The 19747-nt window shown below is 44.0% G+C and overlaps 1 protein-coding gene across 5 annotated transcripts in view; it reads right to left on the bottom strand.

The window, feature by feature from the left end:
* LOC311238089 (polyhomeotic homolog 3) overlaps positions 1-19747 on the bottom strand; it is a 36116-nt gene that overhangs the window by 6404 nt on the left and 9965 nt on the right. For 4 of the 5 annotated variants that reach the window (XM_084326062.1, XM_084326066.1, XM_084326064.1 and 1 more), the window contains 7 exons: positions 17901-18111; positions 16341-17477; positions 14435-14754; positions 5584-5806; positions 5322-5430; positions 4615-4735; positions 1049-1313 (listed from right to left, as the gene is read on the bottom strand). In XM_084326062.1, the coding sequence (XP_084182188.1) occupies positions 1049-1313; positions 4615-4735; positions 5322-5430; positions 5584-5806; positions 14435-14754; positions 16341-17477; positions 17901-18111 (2386 nt within the window). The remainder of the gene's footprint in view (positions 1-1048; positions 1314-4614; positions 4736-5321; positions 5431-5583; positions 5807-14434; positions 14755-16340; positions 17478-17900; positions 18112-19747) is intronic. The other variant, XM_084326065.1, reaches the window with a different exon arrangement.

Raw genomic sequence — 19747 nt, 5'->3', positions numbered from 1 at the left:
ACAGTGACCTTTTATTTGTGATGATCATATGACCATACCCCCGTCATATCTAATCTGCTACTCCCAAACGGTGGTTAAGGGGAAGAGATGTAGAACCACATTCTGTAGAGACACACGGCATACAATTACAAACCACCTCACACCCGATGGGGCGAACAAGGCTCGCAGACTACTTTGTGAAATGCCCTCTCATTTATGGCGTTTTGACGAGGAAAGAGAGAGACACTGCATTTGTCAATCCTCGGCATCTGTTCAGAATCAGGACACCAAAACATGCCTGTAAATCAAGTGAAATGACTTCGCCTGACATTGCCAACTTGCAAATGAAGCCGTTGCCGAGATGGTGTCCATGGAAGCTTCCCAAGGTTATATTTCGTACGGTTACTATTAGGGCTGTCAGTTTATCGCATTAATTAGATTAATTAATTACACAGCAAATTAGCGCGTTATGAAAATTAACTCAAAATTAATTACAAAAAAATAAAAAATACAAATAAAAATGTAATTTTTTTATCTCATTCATTCCATAAGAACGTAGAATACAAATTTACAGACTTTTTTTTAATATGGTCCATTTGCATGTTCTTGGTATCTGATTCTAGGGACATCTATGGATCTCAGGGAATGTATTCACAGTGTCAGAAATACTGTAACTGTCTGTTACTAGGCTTGAGTAAATTGTAATGAACCAAATGAGAATATCAATAATTTTTTTTTATCTTTGACTGTGAATAACACCATGCTCAAATTGACCAGACCTGAAAAATCTAAGCAAATTAATAGATGGAAGATGATTAAACAGAAGGTTTTGTAGATACAGTACTGAATTCTGCCATCCGGACACATGCTATTTGAAATATGATTATAGAATATAGAAAATCAGGCATAAAATGGTTATGCGATTAAAATGCGATTAATTAGATTAATTAATTACAAATCATGTAATTAATTAGATAAAACTTTTTAATCGCCTGACAGCACTAGTTACTATTCCTTCTTACTGTCTGCGTGAGTCACTGGTACAGAGTGTGTGTGCGCGAGTGTTTACCTGGCAGCGTGTGTATGAATTCGGTCACTTCCTCCACAGTCCACTGGGCGGGCCGGGGTCTGAAGGTGGTGGTGGGGCTGGAGGTGGACACGGCCGGCTCGGACGCCCTCCTCGCCCGCCGCGCAGCCCGCCGCTCCATCTTGGTCGCCATGACAACTGCAGGATCCTCTTCCCCCTCCTCCTCCTCTGCCCCCTCTGCCCCCTCCTCCTCCGGTTTCTCCCCCTCCTCCTTCTCGCGCCGACCTGCGCTCCAGAGGTTGCGCGGCTGGAACGAGTGACAAGAGAGCGCGACACTGAATCATGGAGTGAATGACGCCGCTGTGATGCGATTAGTGGGACAGGTGGGGGCGGGAGGGCTTTTCGATTTGGCTAAATCGTGGTGCATCGTGGTTTGCATTTCAGTGCCAGCTCTGTGTGAATTTGCATCCAACGTTTGAAATGTTCCCTTATAGAGTAAAATGTACGCCATGGTTTTTGTAGAGTTCTTTACAAAAACACCACATATGGACATAACAGATAAAACCTCAAAGCGCCCTGATAAACTATACTCACACCCACCCACCCACCCACACACACGCTAGAAACGAGAGGCTGAGAGCAGCTGTGTTATGGTGGTCGAGGAGACGGTTATACTGCTGTGGGAAGGGAAGTATCCTGACACTCCACGATCATGTGTAAAACAGTGCTCCTCAAACATTTTGATGCTTGTCCCCCTAAAAACAGAGGAATGCATTTTTCGCGACCCCCCCCCCAATATGGTCAAGCAGAGACAGAACGGTGGATTATTTTTTTTTATCCACTTTTTCTCCTTATTTTCAATTTCGTATCGCCAATTCTCCCCTGTCTTGAACGTTGCTAGACTATGCCTCCCACTGGTCGGCTGTAGCGAGGATAGAAGCCTTGCATCATGTGTCCCCTCCGGTACACGAGGAGGCAGCCTGTTGCAACTTTTCACCAGACAGCGCGGACTCTCAGTGGCGAGGAGTAACGCGTGGGAGGCTCACGCTGCCCCCTATACTTCCTGTCTCTGCTGTACAGGCGTCGCCCAACCGACCTTTAGGAGTCGCTGTCCACAACGTCCAATCCCCACCCATCGACTTTCCACCCGCTACCTCTGCCAATTGAGATAGTATGACGACTGGCCCAAGCCGCAGGCAACGCTGACTCGGGGAGTCGAGACCGGAGTCTCTTGCACTGGTGACGAGCGCAATCTCCGCTACGCCACCCAGCCGCAACAGAACGGTGGATTTTAAAACTAAAGGATGATAGATTATTAATCAGGTGAAATAGCCAAGACAAGAGAAACTAATTCTTTCACTTGATTCATAATTGGAGGAGGGCTTTAGACTATTCCTTATTTCATTTCATTTCATTTCATTTCACGCACACCATTTCATTTCATCTCATTTCACGCACACACACACACACAGACAGACAGACAGACAGACAGACAGACAGACAGACAGACAGACAGACAGACAGACAGACAGACAGACAGACAGACAGACAGACAGACAGACAGACAGACAGACAGACAGACAGACAGACAGACAGACAGACAGACAGACAGACAGACAGACAGACAGACAGACAGACAGACAGACAGACAGACAGACAGACAGACAGACAGACAGACAGACAGACAGACAGACAGACAGACAGACAGACAGACAGACAGACAGACAGACAGACAGACAGACAGACAGACAGACAGACAGACAGACAGACAGACAGACAGACAGACAGACAGACAGACAGACAGACAGACAGACAGACAGACAGACAGACAGACAGACAGACAGACAGACAGACAGACAGACAGACAGACAGACAGACAGACAGACAGACAGACAGACAGACAGACAGACAGACAGACAGACAGACAGACAGACAGACAGACAGACAGACAGACAGACAGACAGACAGACAGACAGACAGACAGACAGACAGACAGACAGACAGACAGACAGACAGACAGACAGACAGACAGACAGACAGACAGACAGACAGACAGACAGACAGACAGACAGACAGACAGACAGACAGACAGACAGACAGACAGACAGACAGACAGACAGACAGACAGACAGACAGACAGACAGACAGACAGACAGACAGACAGACAGACAGACAGACAGACAGACAGACAGACAGACAGACAGACAGACAGACAGACAGACAGACAGACAGACAGACAGACAGACAGACAGACAGACAGACAGACAGACAGACAGACAGACAGACAGACAGACAGACAGACAGACAGACAGACAGACAGACAGACAGACAGACAGACAGACAGACAGACAGACAGACAGACAGACAGACAGACAGACAGACAGACAGACAGACAGACAGACAGACAGACAGACAGACAGACAGACAGACAGACAGACAGACAGACAGACAGACAGACAGACAGACAGACAGACAGACAGACAGACAGACAGACAGACAGACAGACAGACAGACAGACAGACAGACAGACAGACAGACAGACAGACAGACAGACAGACAGACAGACAGACAGACAGACAGACAGACAGACAGACAGACAGACAGACAGACAGACAGACAGACAGACAGACAGACAGACAGACAGACAGACAGACAGACAGACAGACAGACAGACAGACAGACAGACAGACAGACAGACAGACAGACAGACAGACAGACAGACAGACAGACAGACAGACAGACAGACAGACAGACAGACAGACAGACAGACAGACAGACAGACAGACAGACAGACAGACAGACAGACAGACAGACAGACAGACAGACAGACAGACAGACAGACAGACAGACAGACAGACAGACAGACAGACAGACAGACAGACAGACAGACAGACAGACAGACAGACAGACAGACAGACAGACAGACAGACAGACAGACAGACAGACAGACAGACAGACAGACAGACAGACAGACAGACAGACAGACAGACAGACAGACAGACAGACAGACAGACAGACAGACAGACAGACAGACAGACAGACAGACAGACAGACAGACAGACAGACAGACAGACAGACAGACAGACACACACACACACACACACACACACACACACACACACACACACACACACACAATCTGTACCAAAGATCATAAACACAATGGTGTATGTATACATCTTTTGACGCTCGGGTTGAGAACCACTTCCCTAAACGACACCACTGTCTGTAACCGTACCAAGACAGACAGACAGACAGACAGACAGACAGACAGACAGACAGACAGACAGACAGACAGACAGACAGACAGACAGACAGACAGACAGACAGACAGACAGACAGACAGACAGACAGACAGACAGACAGACAGACAGACAGACAGACAGACAGACACACACACACACACAATCTGTACCAAAGATCATAAACACAATGGTGTATGTATACATCTTTTGACGCTCGGGTTGAGAACCACTTCCCTAAACGACACCACTGTCTGTAACCGTACCATAACGTAGACATTTATGTGTCCTCTGTTTGGCACCATTTCACACAGTAGAGTAGATAGTAGAGTAGAGTTCCTTTTTCTAAAGTAGTCTCTTACATACCAGGCGCAGTAAGAGAGGTTTCCCAGGAACTGACTCCGCCCTGTTCAGGGCCGGTCGGGGCCTTTCGGGTCGGCTGCCCGCACTCAGAGCCCGCAGGCGCTTTGTCAGTCGTACGTTAAACCTGAGGGGGGGAGAGAGAGACAGAGAGACAGAGACAGAGACAGAGAGAGAGAGAGAGAGAGAGAGAGAGAGAGAGAGAGAGAGAGAGAGAGAGAGAGAGAGAGAGAGAGAGAGAGAGAGAGAGAGAGAATGTAAGTGAGAGAGAAGAATAGAGGACTTTGCTGGGGCTTTGATTCACATTTATAGTTCACACCTGTACATGGCTGCAACAGCTCCACACCACATCCTCAGTCACATCTGCCTGACAAGTAATGAGTGTGTGTGTGTGTGTGTCTGTCTGTCTGTCTGTCTGTCTGTCTGTCTGTCTGTCTTGTCTGTCTGTCTGTCTGTCTGTCTGTCTGTCTGTCTGTCTGTCTGTCTGTCTGTCTGTCTGTCTGTCTGTCTGTCTGTCTGTCTGTGCGCGCGGGCGTGCGACTCTCTTTTGTTATCTATAGAAAGAGAACAGTGCATGTAGGGTATCTTATTGTGTATCATATAATAAATAGAATCCCTCCATTTGAGCAAATGATCATAACAATAACGTTTCTTCCAGTAGGAAGGGTCATTAATAAATTGGTCCCTGCTTAGCCAATGGGAGTCGTCCTCACCCCCGTGCACAGGAAGTGGAGCAGAAGCGCTTGGAACGCATGAAGTTGTGGGCGTGGCCTCTCTTCCCACAGAACTGACAGTGCAACACCGCTTTATCCCTCTGGTCTGCTGGAGGGGGAGAGAGAGAGAGAGAGAGAGAGAGAGAGAGAGAGAGAGAGAGAGAGAGATACAGATACACATACACAAAATATATTCATACTTTCTTATAATGCATCGTCTTAATTTCTATCACATTGGTCAAATAAACGTGTTTGTTCCTACTGGTGACTTGGTCCTCGGCTGTGGCCCCTCCGCCTCCCTCTGAGTCAGTGGTGTGTACCGGTTGGCCCGTTCCCGGTTGGCCCAGTCCCGGTTGGCCCAGTCCCGGTTGGCCCGGTTCCGGTCCTGATGTGTCATCCAAAGGAAACACTTCTGTCCCATTGGTCCCGTTCACCTCCTGGGGCTTGGCCACCGGCTCTTGCACCAGCAGAGACGAGCGGTTCACCTGCGCGTGAAATCAGAATGACGATGAGTGTATGAATCACACTTGTTATTATTTGAAGACGCATTTTGGCTTTATTACGTAGTAGTACCATGATGAGACAAGGAACACGAGGGATAGAAAGGTGGATGACATAAAACAAAGGTCCACAGGTTGGATTCAAACCCGTGACACTGCGATGAACATGGCAAACGCAGAGAATGTGCTTTGGGTACTGTAACAGACAGTATTCATAGCCTTCTCATTTATTATTGCTAATGTTGTTGTTGTTATTATTATTGTGGTATTGTGAGGTCTTGTTATTGTTATTGTATTGTGTTTGTCTTGTTTTGTGTATAAAAATAAATATTTGATAAAAAAAAATAAGCATTCTCATAGTCTCAATGCCATGAACACAACTCATAGTATGGCACAATCAAGGACATCTACCTGAAGCGCGGCATGCGGTCAACATCATCCGCGACCCCCACCCACCCACCCACCCCTGCGATGGACTGTTTGTTCCTCTGCTAGGTGGGAAACGGTCCAGGTGTCTCCGTGTTCGCACCACTATAGACTCAAAAACAGATTTTTCCCCCCAGGACTGTAACTCTGATGAACTCTCTGCACTCTAACCACTTTACCCATCACATTTACCTGACTACCACCATGAATTTACTGTCTACTGTCTCCTTTAAGCCTCTTATATTATTATACATTATATTTGTATTTAGGTATTTTTAAGTGTCTTATTTTTTTTTATCTACTTTTTCTCCCCATTTTCTATTTTTCTCCCATCCCAATTTCGTATTATCGAATTCTCCCCTCCCCTGTCTCGAACGTTGTTAGACCATGCCTCCCACTGGTCGGCTGCAATGTGGACGAAGTCTTGCATCACGTGTCCCCTCCGGTACACGAGGAGGCAGCTGTCGCATCTTTTCACCTGCACAGCGCAATCTCTCAGTGGCGAGGAGTAACGCGTGGGAGGCTCACGCTGCCCCCGATACTTCCTGATTCTGCTGTACAGGCGCACCAACCGACATGTAGGAGTCGCTGTCCACAACGTCCGATCCCCACCCACCAGCTTCCCACCCCCTAATACTGCCAATTGTATTAGTATGAACGACCAGCCAAGCTGGAAGCAACGCAGCGAGCTGGGCTTGAACCATTTTTAAGTGTCTTATGATGACGACTGTGATGATGATGACGATGATGATTTTTCTTTTTTGAAGATATTTTTTTATGGCATTTTCTGCTTTATTGTGGATAGGACAGTTTGGAAATTGGGAGATAGAGAGAGATGGGTAGGACATGCAGCGCATGCCCTGGGTCGGATTCGAACCCAGGACGCTGCGGTTACGCTGAGCGTATATACGTGGTGCGCCACCGGGGGGCGCCCCGTCGACGATTATGATTTATATTGTTTTTTATTGATAGCCCTGTCCTGTCTCTGATTGACAACACAGACAATTTTCGTTGTATATGTGCCTCGCTCATTATACAATGACAATAAACTGAATTGAATTGAATTGAAGAAATCAAAAGTTGTAAGGATAAGTCATCTCAACCTTTACTTTCAAGTAACCTTTTTGCATTGGCTTTTTCTTTGTTGAATCAACTAAATAGAAGAGGGTGAATGTAAACATTCAAGTTTATATCACTCATATTAGATTCCCTTTTTAATTTAGTTTTGTTGAATCAACTAAATAGCAGTTAAATCAACTAAATAGAAGTGATGTAAACTTGATATTTAATATTCACTCGCCAATTAGTTGATTGAAAAACTAAATAATCCAGTGCAAAAAGCTATTTGAAAACAACTACTGATTTTTTTTTTTACAGTGCGCGGTCGACAACAACCACAACAATTTGATTATGATAATCTGCATACTTGGACGTCTGCAATGATGACGTAATGGAATACTGTGAACTATGAACACACGGTGGTACCAGGGGCTAGTAAGACCTCGTAGACGTAGACGATAGATATTGTAGTCTAAAACACGTCAGTCAATACATAACATACAGTACTATATATAGATTATACAAACATATCCATATCAGGGTCTAGGAGCGGGGGAAGTGGGATGAGTGTCCATGTCAAGTGTAGATACTAGTGACTGTAGACACTAGTGACTGTAGATACTAGTGACTGTAGATACTAGTGAGTGTAGATACTAGTGACTGTAGATACTAGTGACTGTAGATACTAGTGACTGTAGATACTAGTGAGTGTAGATACTAGTGAGTGTAGATACTAGTGAGTGTAGATACTAGTGACTGTAGATACTAGTGACTGTAGATACTAGTGACTGTAGATACTAGTGAGTGTAGATACTAGTGACTGTAGATACTAGTGAGTGTAGATACTAGTGACTGTAGATACTAGTGAGTGTAGATACTAGTGAGTGTAGATACTAGTGAGTGTAGATACTAGTGAGTGTAGATACTAGTGAGTGTAGATACTAGTGACTGTAGATACTAGTGACTAGATACTAGTGAGTGTAGATACTAGTGACTGTAGATACTAGTGACTGTAGATACTAGTGAGTGTAGATACTAGTGAGTGTAGATACTAGTGAGTGTAGATACTAGTGAGTGTAGATACTAGTGACTGTAGATACTAGTGAGTGTAGATACTAGTGACTGTAGATACTAGTGACTGTAGACACTAGTGACTAGATACTAGTGAGTGTAGATACTAGTGTGTAGATACTAGTGACTGTAGATACTAGTGAGTGTAGATACTAGTGACTGTAGATACTAGTGACTGTAGATACTAGTGACTGTAGATACTAGTGACTAGATACTAGTGAGTGTAGATACTAGTGACTAGATACTAGTGAGTGTAGATACTAGTGACTGTAGATACTAGTGACTGTAGATACTAGTGACTGTAGATACTAGTGACTGTAGATACTAGTGAGTGTAGATACTAGTGAGTGTAGATACTAGTGAGTGTAGATACTAGTGACTGTAGATACTAGTGAGTGTAGATACTAGTGAGTGTAGATACTAGTGACTGTAGATACTAGTGAGTGTAGATACTAGTGAGTGTAGATACTAGTGAGTGTAGATACTAGTGACTGTAGACACTAGTGACTGTAGATACTAGTGACTGTAGATACTAGTGACTGTAGATACTAGTGAGTGTAGACACTAGTGAGTGTAGATACAAGTGACTGTAGATACTAGTGACTGTAGATACTAGTGACTGTAGATACTAGTGACTGTAGATACTAGTGACTGTAGATACTAGTGACTGTAGACACTAGTGACTGTAGATACTAGTGACTGTAGATACTAGTGAGTGTAGATACTAGTGAGTGTAGATACTAGTGACTGTAGACACTAGTGACTGTAGATACTAGTGACTGTAGATACTAGTGACTGTAGACACTAGTGACTGTAGATACTAGTGACTGTAGATACTAGTGACTGTAGATACTAGTGACTGTAGACACTAGTGACTGTAGATACTAGTGACTGTAGATACTAGTGACTGTAGATACTAGTGACTGTAGATACTAGTGACTGTAGATACTAGTGACTGTAGATACTAGTGAGTGTAGATACTAGTGAGTGTAGATACTAGTGACTGTAGATACTAGTGACTGTAGATACTAGTGACTGTAGATACTAGTGACTGTAGATACTAGTGACTGTAGATACTAGTGACTGTAGATACTAGTGACTGTAGATACTAGTGACTGTAGATACTAGTGACTGTAGATACTAGTGACTGTAGATACTAGTGACTGTAGATACTAGTGACTGTAGATACTAGTGACTGTAGACACTAGTGACTGATACTAGTGACTGTAGATACTAGTGACTGTAGATACTAGTGACTGTAGATACTAGTGACTGTAGATACTAGTGACTGTAGATACTAGTGACTGTAGATACTAGTGAGTGTAGATACTAGTGACTGTAGACACTAGTGAGTGTAGATACTAGTGACTGTAGATACTAGTGACTGTAGATACTAGTGACTGTAGATACTAGTGACTGTAGATACTAGTGACTGTAGATACTAGTGACTGTAGATACTAGTGACTGTAGATACTAGTGACTGTAGATACTAGTGACTGTAGATACTAGTGACTGTAGATACTAGTGACTGTAGATACTAGTGACTGTAGATACTAGTGACTGTAGATACTAGTGACTGTAGATACTAGTGACTGTAGACACTAGTGACTAGATACTAGTGACTGTAGATACTAGTGACTGTAGATACTAGTGACTGTAGATACTAGTGACTGTAGATACTAGTGAGTGTAGATACTAGTGACTGTAGATACTAGTGACTAGATACTAGTGACTGTAGATACTAGTGAGTGTAGATACTAGTGAGTGTAGATACTAGTGACTGTAGATACTAGTGAGTGTAGATACTAGTGACTGTAGATACTAGTGACTGTAGATACTAGTGAGTGTAGATACTAGTGACTGTAGATACTAGTGAGTGTAGATACTAGTGACTGTAGATACTAGTGACTGTAGACACTAGTGACTAGATACTAGTGAGTGTAGATACTAGTGAGTGTAGATACTAGTGACTGTAGATACTAGTGAGTGTAGATACTAGTGACTGTAGATACTAGTGACTGTAGATACTAGTGACTGTAGATACTAGTGACTAGATACTAGTGAGTGTAGATACTAGTGACTAGATACTAGTGAGTGTAGATACTAGTGACTGTAGATACTAGTGACTGTAGATACTAGTGACTGTAGATACTAGTGACTGTAGATACTAGTGAGTGTAGATACTAGTGAGTGTAGATACTAGTGAGTGTAGATACTAGTGACTGTAGATACTAGTGAGTGTAGATACTAGTGACTGTAGACACTAGTGACTGTAGATACTAGTGAGTGTAGATACTAGTGACTGTAGATACTAGTGAGTGTAGATACTAGTGAGTGTAGATACTAGTGACTGTAGACACTAGTGACTGTAGATACTAGTGAGTGTAGATACTAGTGAGTGTAGATACTAGTGACTGTAGATACTAGTGAGTGTAGATACTAGTGACTGTAGACACTAGTGACTGTAGATACTAGTGAGTGTAGATACTAGTGACTGTAGACACTAGTGACTGTAGATACTAGTGACTGTAGATACTAGTGACTGTAGATACTAGTGACTGTAGATACTAGTGACTGTAGATACTAGTGACTGTAGACACTAGTGACTGTAGATACTAGTGACTGTAGATACTAGTGACTGTAGATACTAGTGACTGTAGATACTAGTGACTGTAGATACTAGTGAGTGTAGACACTAGTGAGTGTAGATACTAGTGACTGTAGATACTAGTGACTGTAGATACTAGTGACTGTAGATACTAGTGACTGTAGATACTAGTGACTGTAGATACTAGTGAATGTAGATACTAGTGACTGTAGACACTAGTGAGTGTAGATACTAGTGAGTGTAGATACTAGTGACTGTAGATACTAGTGAGTGTAGATACTAGTGAGTGTAGATACTAGTGACTGTAGACACTAGTGACTGTAGATACTAGTGACTGTAGATACTAGTGAGTGTAGACACTAGTGACTGTAGATACTAGTGACTGTAGATACTAGTGACTGTAGATACTAGTGACTGTAGATACTAGTGACTGTAGATACTAGTGACTGTAGATACTAGTGACTGTAGATACTAGTGAGTGTAGATACTAGTGACTGTAGACACTAGTGACTGTAGATACTAGTGACTGTAGATACTAGTGACTGTAGATACTAGTGACTGTAGATACTAGTGACTGTAGATACTAGTGACTGTAGACACTAGTGACTGTATACTAGTGACTGTAGATACTAGTGACTGTAGATACTAGTGACTGTAGATACTAGTGACTGTAGATACTAGTGACTGTAGATACTAGTGACTGTAGATACTAGTGACTGTAGATACTAGTGACTGTAGATACTAGTGACTGTAGATACTAGTGACTGTAGACACTAGTGACTGATACTAGTGACTGTAGATACTAGTGACTGTAGATACTAGTGACTGTAGATACTAGTGACTGTAGATACTAGTGACTGTAGATACTAGTGACTGTAGATACTAGTGACTGTAGATACTAGTGAGTGTAGATACTAGTGACTGTAGATACTAGTGACTGTAGATACTAGTGAGTGTAGATACTAGTGACTGTAGATACTAGTGAGTGTAGATACTAGTGACTGTAGATACTAGTGACTGTAGATACTAGTGACTGTAGATACTAGTGACTGTAGATACTAGTGAGTGTAGATACTAGTGACTGTAGATACTAGTGACTGTAGATACTAGTGACTGTAGATACTAGTGACTGTAGATACTAGTGACTGTAGATACTAGTGAGTGTAGATACTAGTGACTGTAGATACTAGTGACTGTAGATACTAGTGACTAGATACTAGTGACTGTAGATACTAGTGACTGTAGATACTAGTGAGTGTAGATACTAGTGAGTGTAGATACTAGTGACTGTAGATACTAGTGACTGTAGATACTAGTGAGTGTAGATACTAGTGACTGTAGATACTAGTGACTGTAGACACTAGTGAGTGTAGATACTAGTGACTGTAGATACTAGTGACTGTAGATACTAGTGACTGTAGATACTAGTGACTGTAGATACTAGTGACTGTAGATACTAGTGACTGTAGATACTAGTGAGTGTAGATACTAGTGACTGTAGATACTAGTGAGTGTAGACACTAGTGAGTGTAGATACTAGTGACTGTAGATACTAGTGACTGTAGATACTAGTGACTGTAGACACTAGTGAGTGTAGACACTAGTGAGTGTAGACACTAGTGAGTGTAGATACTAGTGAGTGTAGATACTAGTGACTGTAGATACTAGTGACTGTAGATACTAGTGACTGTAGATACTAGTGACTGTAGATACTAGTGAGTGTAGATACTAGTGAGTGTAGATACTAGTGAGTGTAGATACTAGTGACTGTAGATACTAGTGACTGTAGATACTAGTGACTGTAGATACTAGTGACTGTAGATACTAGTGAGTGTAGATACTAGTGACTGTAGATACTAGTGACTGTAGATACTAGTGACTGTAGATACTAGTGACTGTAGATACTAGTGACTGTAGATACTAGTGACTGTAGATACTAGTGACTGTAGATACTAGTGACTGTAGATACTAGTGACTAGATACTAGTGACTGTAGATACTAGTGACTGTAGATACTAGTGAGTGTAGATACTAGTGACTGTAGATACTAGTGACTGTAGATACTAGTGACTGTAGATACTAGTGACTGTAGATACTAGTGACTGTAGATACTAGTGACTAGATACTAGTGACTGTAGATACTAGTAAGTGTAGATACTAGTGACTGTAGATACTAGTGACTGTAGATACTAGTGACTGTAGATACTAGTGACTGTAGACACTAGTGACTAGATACTAGTGACTGTAGATACTAGTGACTGTAGATACTAGTGAATGTAGATACTAGTGAGTGTAGATACTAGTGACTGTAGATACTAGTGAATGTAGATACTAGTGACTGTATACTAGTGAATGTAGATACTAGTGAGTGTAGATACTAGTGACTGTAGATACTAGTGACTAGATACTAGTGACTGTAGACACTAGTGACTGTAGATACTAGTGACTGTAGATACTAGTGACTGTAGATACTAGTGAGTGTAGATACTAGTGACTGTAGATACTAGTGACTAGATACTAGTGACTGTAGACACTAGTGACTGTAGATACTAGTGACTGTAGATACTAGTGACTGTAGATACTAGTGACTGTAGATACTAGTGACTGTAGATACTAGTGACTGTAGATACTAGTGAATGTAGATACTAGTGACTGTATACTAGTGAATGTAGATACTAGTGAGTGTAGATACTAGTGACTGTAGATACTAGTGACTAGATACTAGTGACTAGATACTAGTGACTGTAGATACTAGTGACTGTAGATACTAGTGACTGTAGATACTAGTGACTGTAGATACTAGTGAGTGTAGATACTAGTGACTGTAGATACTAGTGACTAGATACTAGTGACTGTAGACACTAGTGACTGTAGATACTAGTGAGTGTAGATACTAGTGACTGTAGATACTAGTGACTGTAGATACTAGTGACTAGATACTAGTGACTGTAGACACTAGTGACTGTAGATACTAGTGACTGTAGACACTAGTGACTGTAGATACTAGTGACTGTAGATACTAGTGACTGTAGATACTAGTGACTGTAGATACTAGTGAGTGTAGATACTAGTGAGTGTAGATACTAGTGAGTGTAGATACTAGTGAGTGTAGACACTAGTGACTGTAGACACTAGTGACTGTAGATACTAGTGACTGTAGATACTAGTGACTGTAGATACTAGTGACTGTAGATACTAGTGACTGTAGACACTAGTGACTGTAGACACAAGTGACTGTAGATACTAGTGACTGTAGATACTAGTGACTAGATACTAGTGACTGTAGATACTAGTGACTGTAGATACTAGTGACTAGATACTAGTGAGTGTAGATACTAGTGACTGTAGATACTAGTGACTGTAGACACTAGTGACTGTAGGACACAGGAATGTTTTTTCCCTGTGCATCTGTGTGTTTGAGTGAGTGAGTGTGTGAGTGTGTGTTCCTACAGGGAACGGTTGTAGTCCCTCCTGGATGACGAAACCCTCCACCAGGTGAGTCAGGACTTGTGTCCCTCCCTCCGGCCAGGCTTTAGCCGCCCACGGCCCACCCTGTGCTCGGCCTGAGGCCTCACACTCATCCTCCTCCGATTGGTCGAGGTGCTCGGCCCCTTGGAGCGACTGGCCGATGTGCTGTGGACGGCCAAGGTCGGCCGGACGGGCGGGTCGAGCAGGGAGGAGGAGGAGGAGGAGGGGGGCGACGGGGTTGTCTGAAGGAGGGATGATGAAGGGCGAGGAGGGAGGAGACTGAGAGGAGAGGCTGGACAGCGCTGCAGAAAATAGAGAGAGAGCGAGAGAGTAATAAGATGAATAAGGTAGACTGCATATGGGATATATATATATTTTTTTAATGAATAACTGCAGATATGAGAGCCGACGGTCCACTCTACTGGTTAAAGTTGCTTACTCGTGAGTAGTACGTTCATTGATAAAGAAAAATAATGTCCACAGCCGCTACGGTGTGAAACAAAGATATCCAAATGGTTTATTTCTCTTCCACAGCGAAGTCTTTTTTTACAGAAGTGATCGTAAAGCTATTTTCCTAAATATTCACGTCACTACTACAAGGTAAGAAAACTGTATTTTCCCAGTCTCTTTCCACAGCAAAACGGTAGAATGTTTGATTATGACATCATACTGTGACATCACAAATGTTCTAGAATGTTCTATTATGACAAATAAGATGGTTCAATGACTTTATCTAAATCCAATCAATATTCCTAATGCCGTTTCAATGTAAGGTTATAAAAATAAACATATAAACATTCATATAATACAATAACCTAAATATACAGCTAAGCCCCATTGTATTCTGAAATGTAGACTTTAACAGTGTAGGCAACTAAGCCAATAGAAATAAGGTATAACTCATGAGTGCTTATGACTTGTGCTTCCAACTGTCCCATCTCAAACCCTGCCCTCTTTTCCGAGGGAGGCAACAGTTGTGATTGGAGGATCAACAAAAGAGGGCAGGGTTTGAGATAGGTAAATTCCGATCTGATAAAAGAAAAGGCTTACTATTTTAATCATGTCCAAAATGGTATTAAATATTAATAGAAAAATGACCAAAAAAGTGAATGTGGCAGAATGTACCTGCAAACCCAAAGCTAAATAAAGCTCAAGAACATCACTTGAAGCAAGGCTTCATTTCACTTGTTTGGGTTCAAAGGTAGAAAGGAGCTCTACCTTTACTCAGCATTGGGTTTGCCAGTGCATTTGCTTTCTATCCGTAAAAATCGATGCTGTGACCTGCACTTTGCACTGTGACCTGTGGGCTGGTTGACACAGTCATGTTGTTTCAGACGGCAGCCCTCTTTAACCCTTTTTTTTTTTTTTTTACTTTATTTTTTAGCGTTTATCGCTTTCCTGGTCAAGCATGACCGACAGTTGCAGGGTGAAACGGGAGAGAGAGCAGGGGGAGACATTCGGCAAATGACGGCGGGTCCGGGAATCGAACTCGGAGTCTCTTTAACCCTTTCACTACCACACCACAGAAGGTTAACCTTTCACTACCACACTACAGACAGTTAACAAAGGGTTAACCTTCTGTAGTGTGGTTGTGAAAGGGTTAACCCTTTGTCATGTGGCAGTGAAAGGGTTAACCTTCTGTAGAATAGAATAGAATAGAAATTGTTGTAATCTGTAAATGTATTTGATTTTACTGTCATTTGACAGTAAGCATTTGGAAACCAATTGATGCCAGACATTTACCGTTTTCTTGCAGCTTTTTTTCTTACAGTGGATAGTGAAAGGGTTAACACCAATTTACCATTGAAAGCTAGTGGATTGTGAGTTGTGGTCCTGATTCATTGACCTGTACGGCTGACTGATGTGTGAATGTGGGGGGGGGGTTCACCTGACTGGTTGTCTGACTGAGTTGACATGTGCTCACAGAGGTCCTCCTGGCTGGCGGAGTGAAGGTCCCTGGGAGGATCATCAGACAACCTCTGGCTCTGAGCGGAGATCTCCGGGGCCAGGGTTGGCATAGAGACCGGACCTGGAACGGGTTTAGGAGGACCGGGGTTGAGCTCTCGGACCGGAAGCGGGTGTGGGTTTGTCTTTTGGCCGGGCTCCAAGTGCCGGTGCCGGTGTTGGTCGGTCAGGTGTTCAGACTGGTCCATGGCGGGGGCCTCCTCCTCCTCCTCCCCTCCTCCTCCACCCTGGCCTTCTTCGACTCCTTCCATCTTCTCCTCCTTGTTGTCCAGTTCAACCCTCCGCTCTGTTTGATCCGCAGGAGTCCCCTCCGTCGTCTCCATCCCTCCAACCCGCTGCTCCTGCTCTCTCTCCAGCCGCGTGTCTCTCCCCACACCTCCCTCTACGCTCCCTCGTCTCGGCCCCCCGGCCCACCTCCCCTCGTCTCCTTGCTCCCCCCTCTCGCCGCCGCCGGGCCTGCTCTGGTTCTCCCCCTGGTGGACGACGACGGGAGTGTACGTCTGGGGGCTCATGGCCTGCCCCCGTGGGGACGCCACGCAGAGCAGTGAAGGGGGCGAGGGCAGCAGCGGGGAGCTCGTTTTTGGCATCGAGGGGTTCGGAGGAGGGCAAGGAGGAGGAGGAGGGGACGGGTCTTCGCCACTAAAAGTCTGCTGTGAGTGGTCAGGAGATTCCACGACGAGAGGCGTCGATTGGACAGCGTTTTGTCCGTGTAAACTATGGGCAGAGAGCGACTGGCGGCCGGAGGAGAGGGCGATGATCTGCAGCTGCCTCGCCGCGGACGGGGATTGCTCGAAATGGGGGGAGGGCGTCAGAGGGGGGCGGGACATGGACACCGAAGTGGGCTGTGGTTGCATGGCGACGAGTAAGGTTTGAGATGACGGACAGCTCTTCGGCCCCGTCAGCAGCTGCGTGTTGCCGACGTGAGAGGGGGCCGGACAGGCAGGAGGGGCAGCGATGATCGGCTGGAAAGAGGCGCTCTGCCGCGGGGAAACCACCCTCTGGCCGTTTGGAAAGTGCAGCCTAGGTCTCAGAGGGACGGCTCTAACGTGGGAGTAGAGCGCTGCAGCAAGAGAGAGAGAGAGAGAGAGAACATGACGCTGCTGTCGGGACAAAACCTCATAACTCCATTTTTTGAATTTTTTTATTATTATATAAATCAACTCCGTAGATCATCCTCCATATGTGTGTGTGGGTTTTACAAAGTTTAAACAATGGGAAAGCATTCAACCGATCATCTGTCTAAACCTCCTAACTCTATTCACCCTCAAATCTATGTTCGTTTTTTTCATCTGCTGAAAAGTTGGGTTTTTGGAGTTATGAGGTTTTGTCCCGACAGCAGCGATGAGGAAATACACAACGAGAAACACAGCATTCCAATATTTGGTTACTTGTTTCGGAGACACACACACACACACACACACACACACTGCACAAGCAGACACACCACCACACCCAGATAGATTGCAACCACTTGGTGACTTACTTGGGGGCGGGACGGAGAGGTGGCGAGTGGGCGTGGTATGCATCCCTGTTGTTGCCACGGTGCTGGGCTGTGGGCGTGGCCTGAGAGGGGGGAAGGCGGGGGCGCGAGGACGAGAGAGGGGAGGAGGGGCCAAGGGAGGGGGCTTGAGGCGGAGGGAGGGGGGGATGGTTAAGGTGCCAGGGGGAGGGAGCCTCAATGTCAGGCCCTGGAGCTGGAGGGAGGAGAGAGAGAGAGAGAGAGGAGAGAGGGAGAGAGAGAGAGAGAGAGAGAGAGAGAGAGAGAGAGAGAGAGAGAGGAGAGAGAGAGAGAGAGAGAGAGAGAGAGAGAGAGAGAGAGAGAGAGAGAGAGAGAGAGAGAGAGAGAGAGAGAGATACAATATAATTGAATACACATTACTATTATGCATTGATTTACTAAATGTAAGTGAATAAGGTCTTGTAATATACATACATCAGGACTGGGATGTAGGCTATATGCTGTAGTTTAAACTGTAGTTAAAGGTAGTTTAAGCTGTAGTTTAGGGTAGTTTAAGCCATAGTTTAAGGTAGTATAAGCTGTAGTTTAAGGTAGTTTAAGCTGTAGTTTAAGGTAGTATAACCTGTAGTTTAAGGTAGTATAAACTGTAGTTTAAGCTGTCGTTTAAACTACAGCGCTGTCCAGTGCTCAAGACATGCACAGGGTAGCTGGCAGCATCGTTTTAACACCTCTTCAACCTCTCCCTGAGGCTGGAGAGGGGGCCCCAGCTCTGGAAGACCTCCTGCATTGTCCCGGTGTGCAAGAAGGGACACCCTAGCAGCACCCTCAACAACTACAAGGCATGCAGAGCAGCCAGTCAGATGTGCTGGTGAGTGGTGAGCAACACCGGCGCCCCCCCCAAGGAACTGTGCTGTCACCCTTTCCTGTTCACCCTCTACACCTCCGGCTTCTGCCATAACTCAAGCGGGTGCCACCTACAGAGGTTCTAAGACAACTTCTCCGTTTTACGTTACATCACAGACGACAATGAGGATGAGTACAGAGCCCTGGTGGAGAGCTTTGTAGAGTGGAGCGACGGCAACCACCTCCAACTCAACATCAGCAAGACGGCAAGAAGAGGCCCCCTACTCCCACCACTATCCGAGGGGATGAGGTGGAGATGGTGGAGACATACAAGTTAGGAGTAGGGATGTCCCGATCCGATCACGTGATCGGGGCCGATCACGTGATTTTCCGAAGATCGGGATCGGCAAAAAAAATTATAATAATCTGCCATTTAAAAAAAAAAAATTTAATTCAACAAACATGACAATGTTCACGTCTTAAACTCATACTGAGGCCTTAGTTTTAGTTTAGTTTTAAATTGCATATCATCATTAATTTATTTATTGTCACACAGAGCAGAAGAATTTTGCCAAAACAAACCAATAGTATTCAGCTGCAGAACGGCAGACCAGCCACACTCTCAGTCTCAGACCCAAATTAAATTTTTTTTTTATTTTAAATTTTTTTTAATCCCAATTTCTCACATTACATTCACCCTGAATGTTGACGTTATCCAGGTGAAAAGTTAACTTCATAAATCATTTGATGTATAATTAAATCAAAGGAAATGCGTTTGGGTCTGAGAGTGTGGCTGGTCTGCCGTTCTGCAGCTGGCTACTATTGGTTTGTTTTGGCAAAATTCTTCTGCTCTGTGTGACAATAAATAAATGAATGATGATATGCAATTTAAAACCAAAACTAAGGCCTCAGTATGAGTTTAAGACGTGAACATGATCATGTTTGTTGAATAATAAAATTAAAAAAAGTTAAAAAAAAGGATTTTTTTTTTTATCGGATCGGGAAATATCGGTATCGGTAGATACTCA

The sequence above is a fragment of the Notolepis coatsorum genome, assembly GCF_963971535.1.
Source record: "Notolepis coatsorum genome assembly, chromosome: 12".
In the NCBI taxonomy this organism is placed as follows: Eukaryota; Metazoa; Chordata; class Actinopteri; order Aulopiformes; family Paralepididae; genus Notolepis; species Notolepis coatsorum.
Note: the sequence above shows the minus strand (reverse complement) of the source record. Positions and strands in the feature narration are given on the sequence as shown.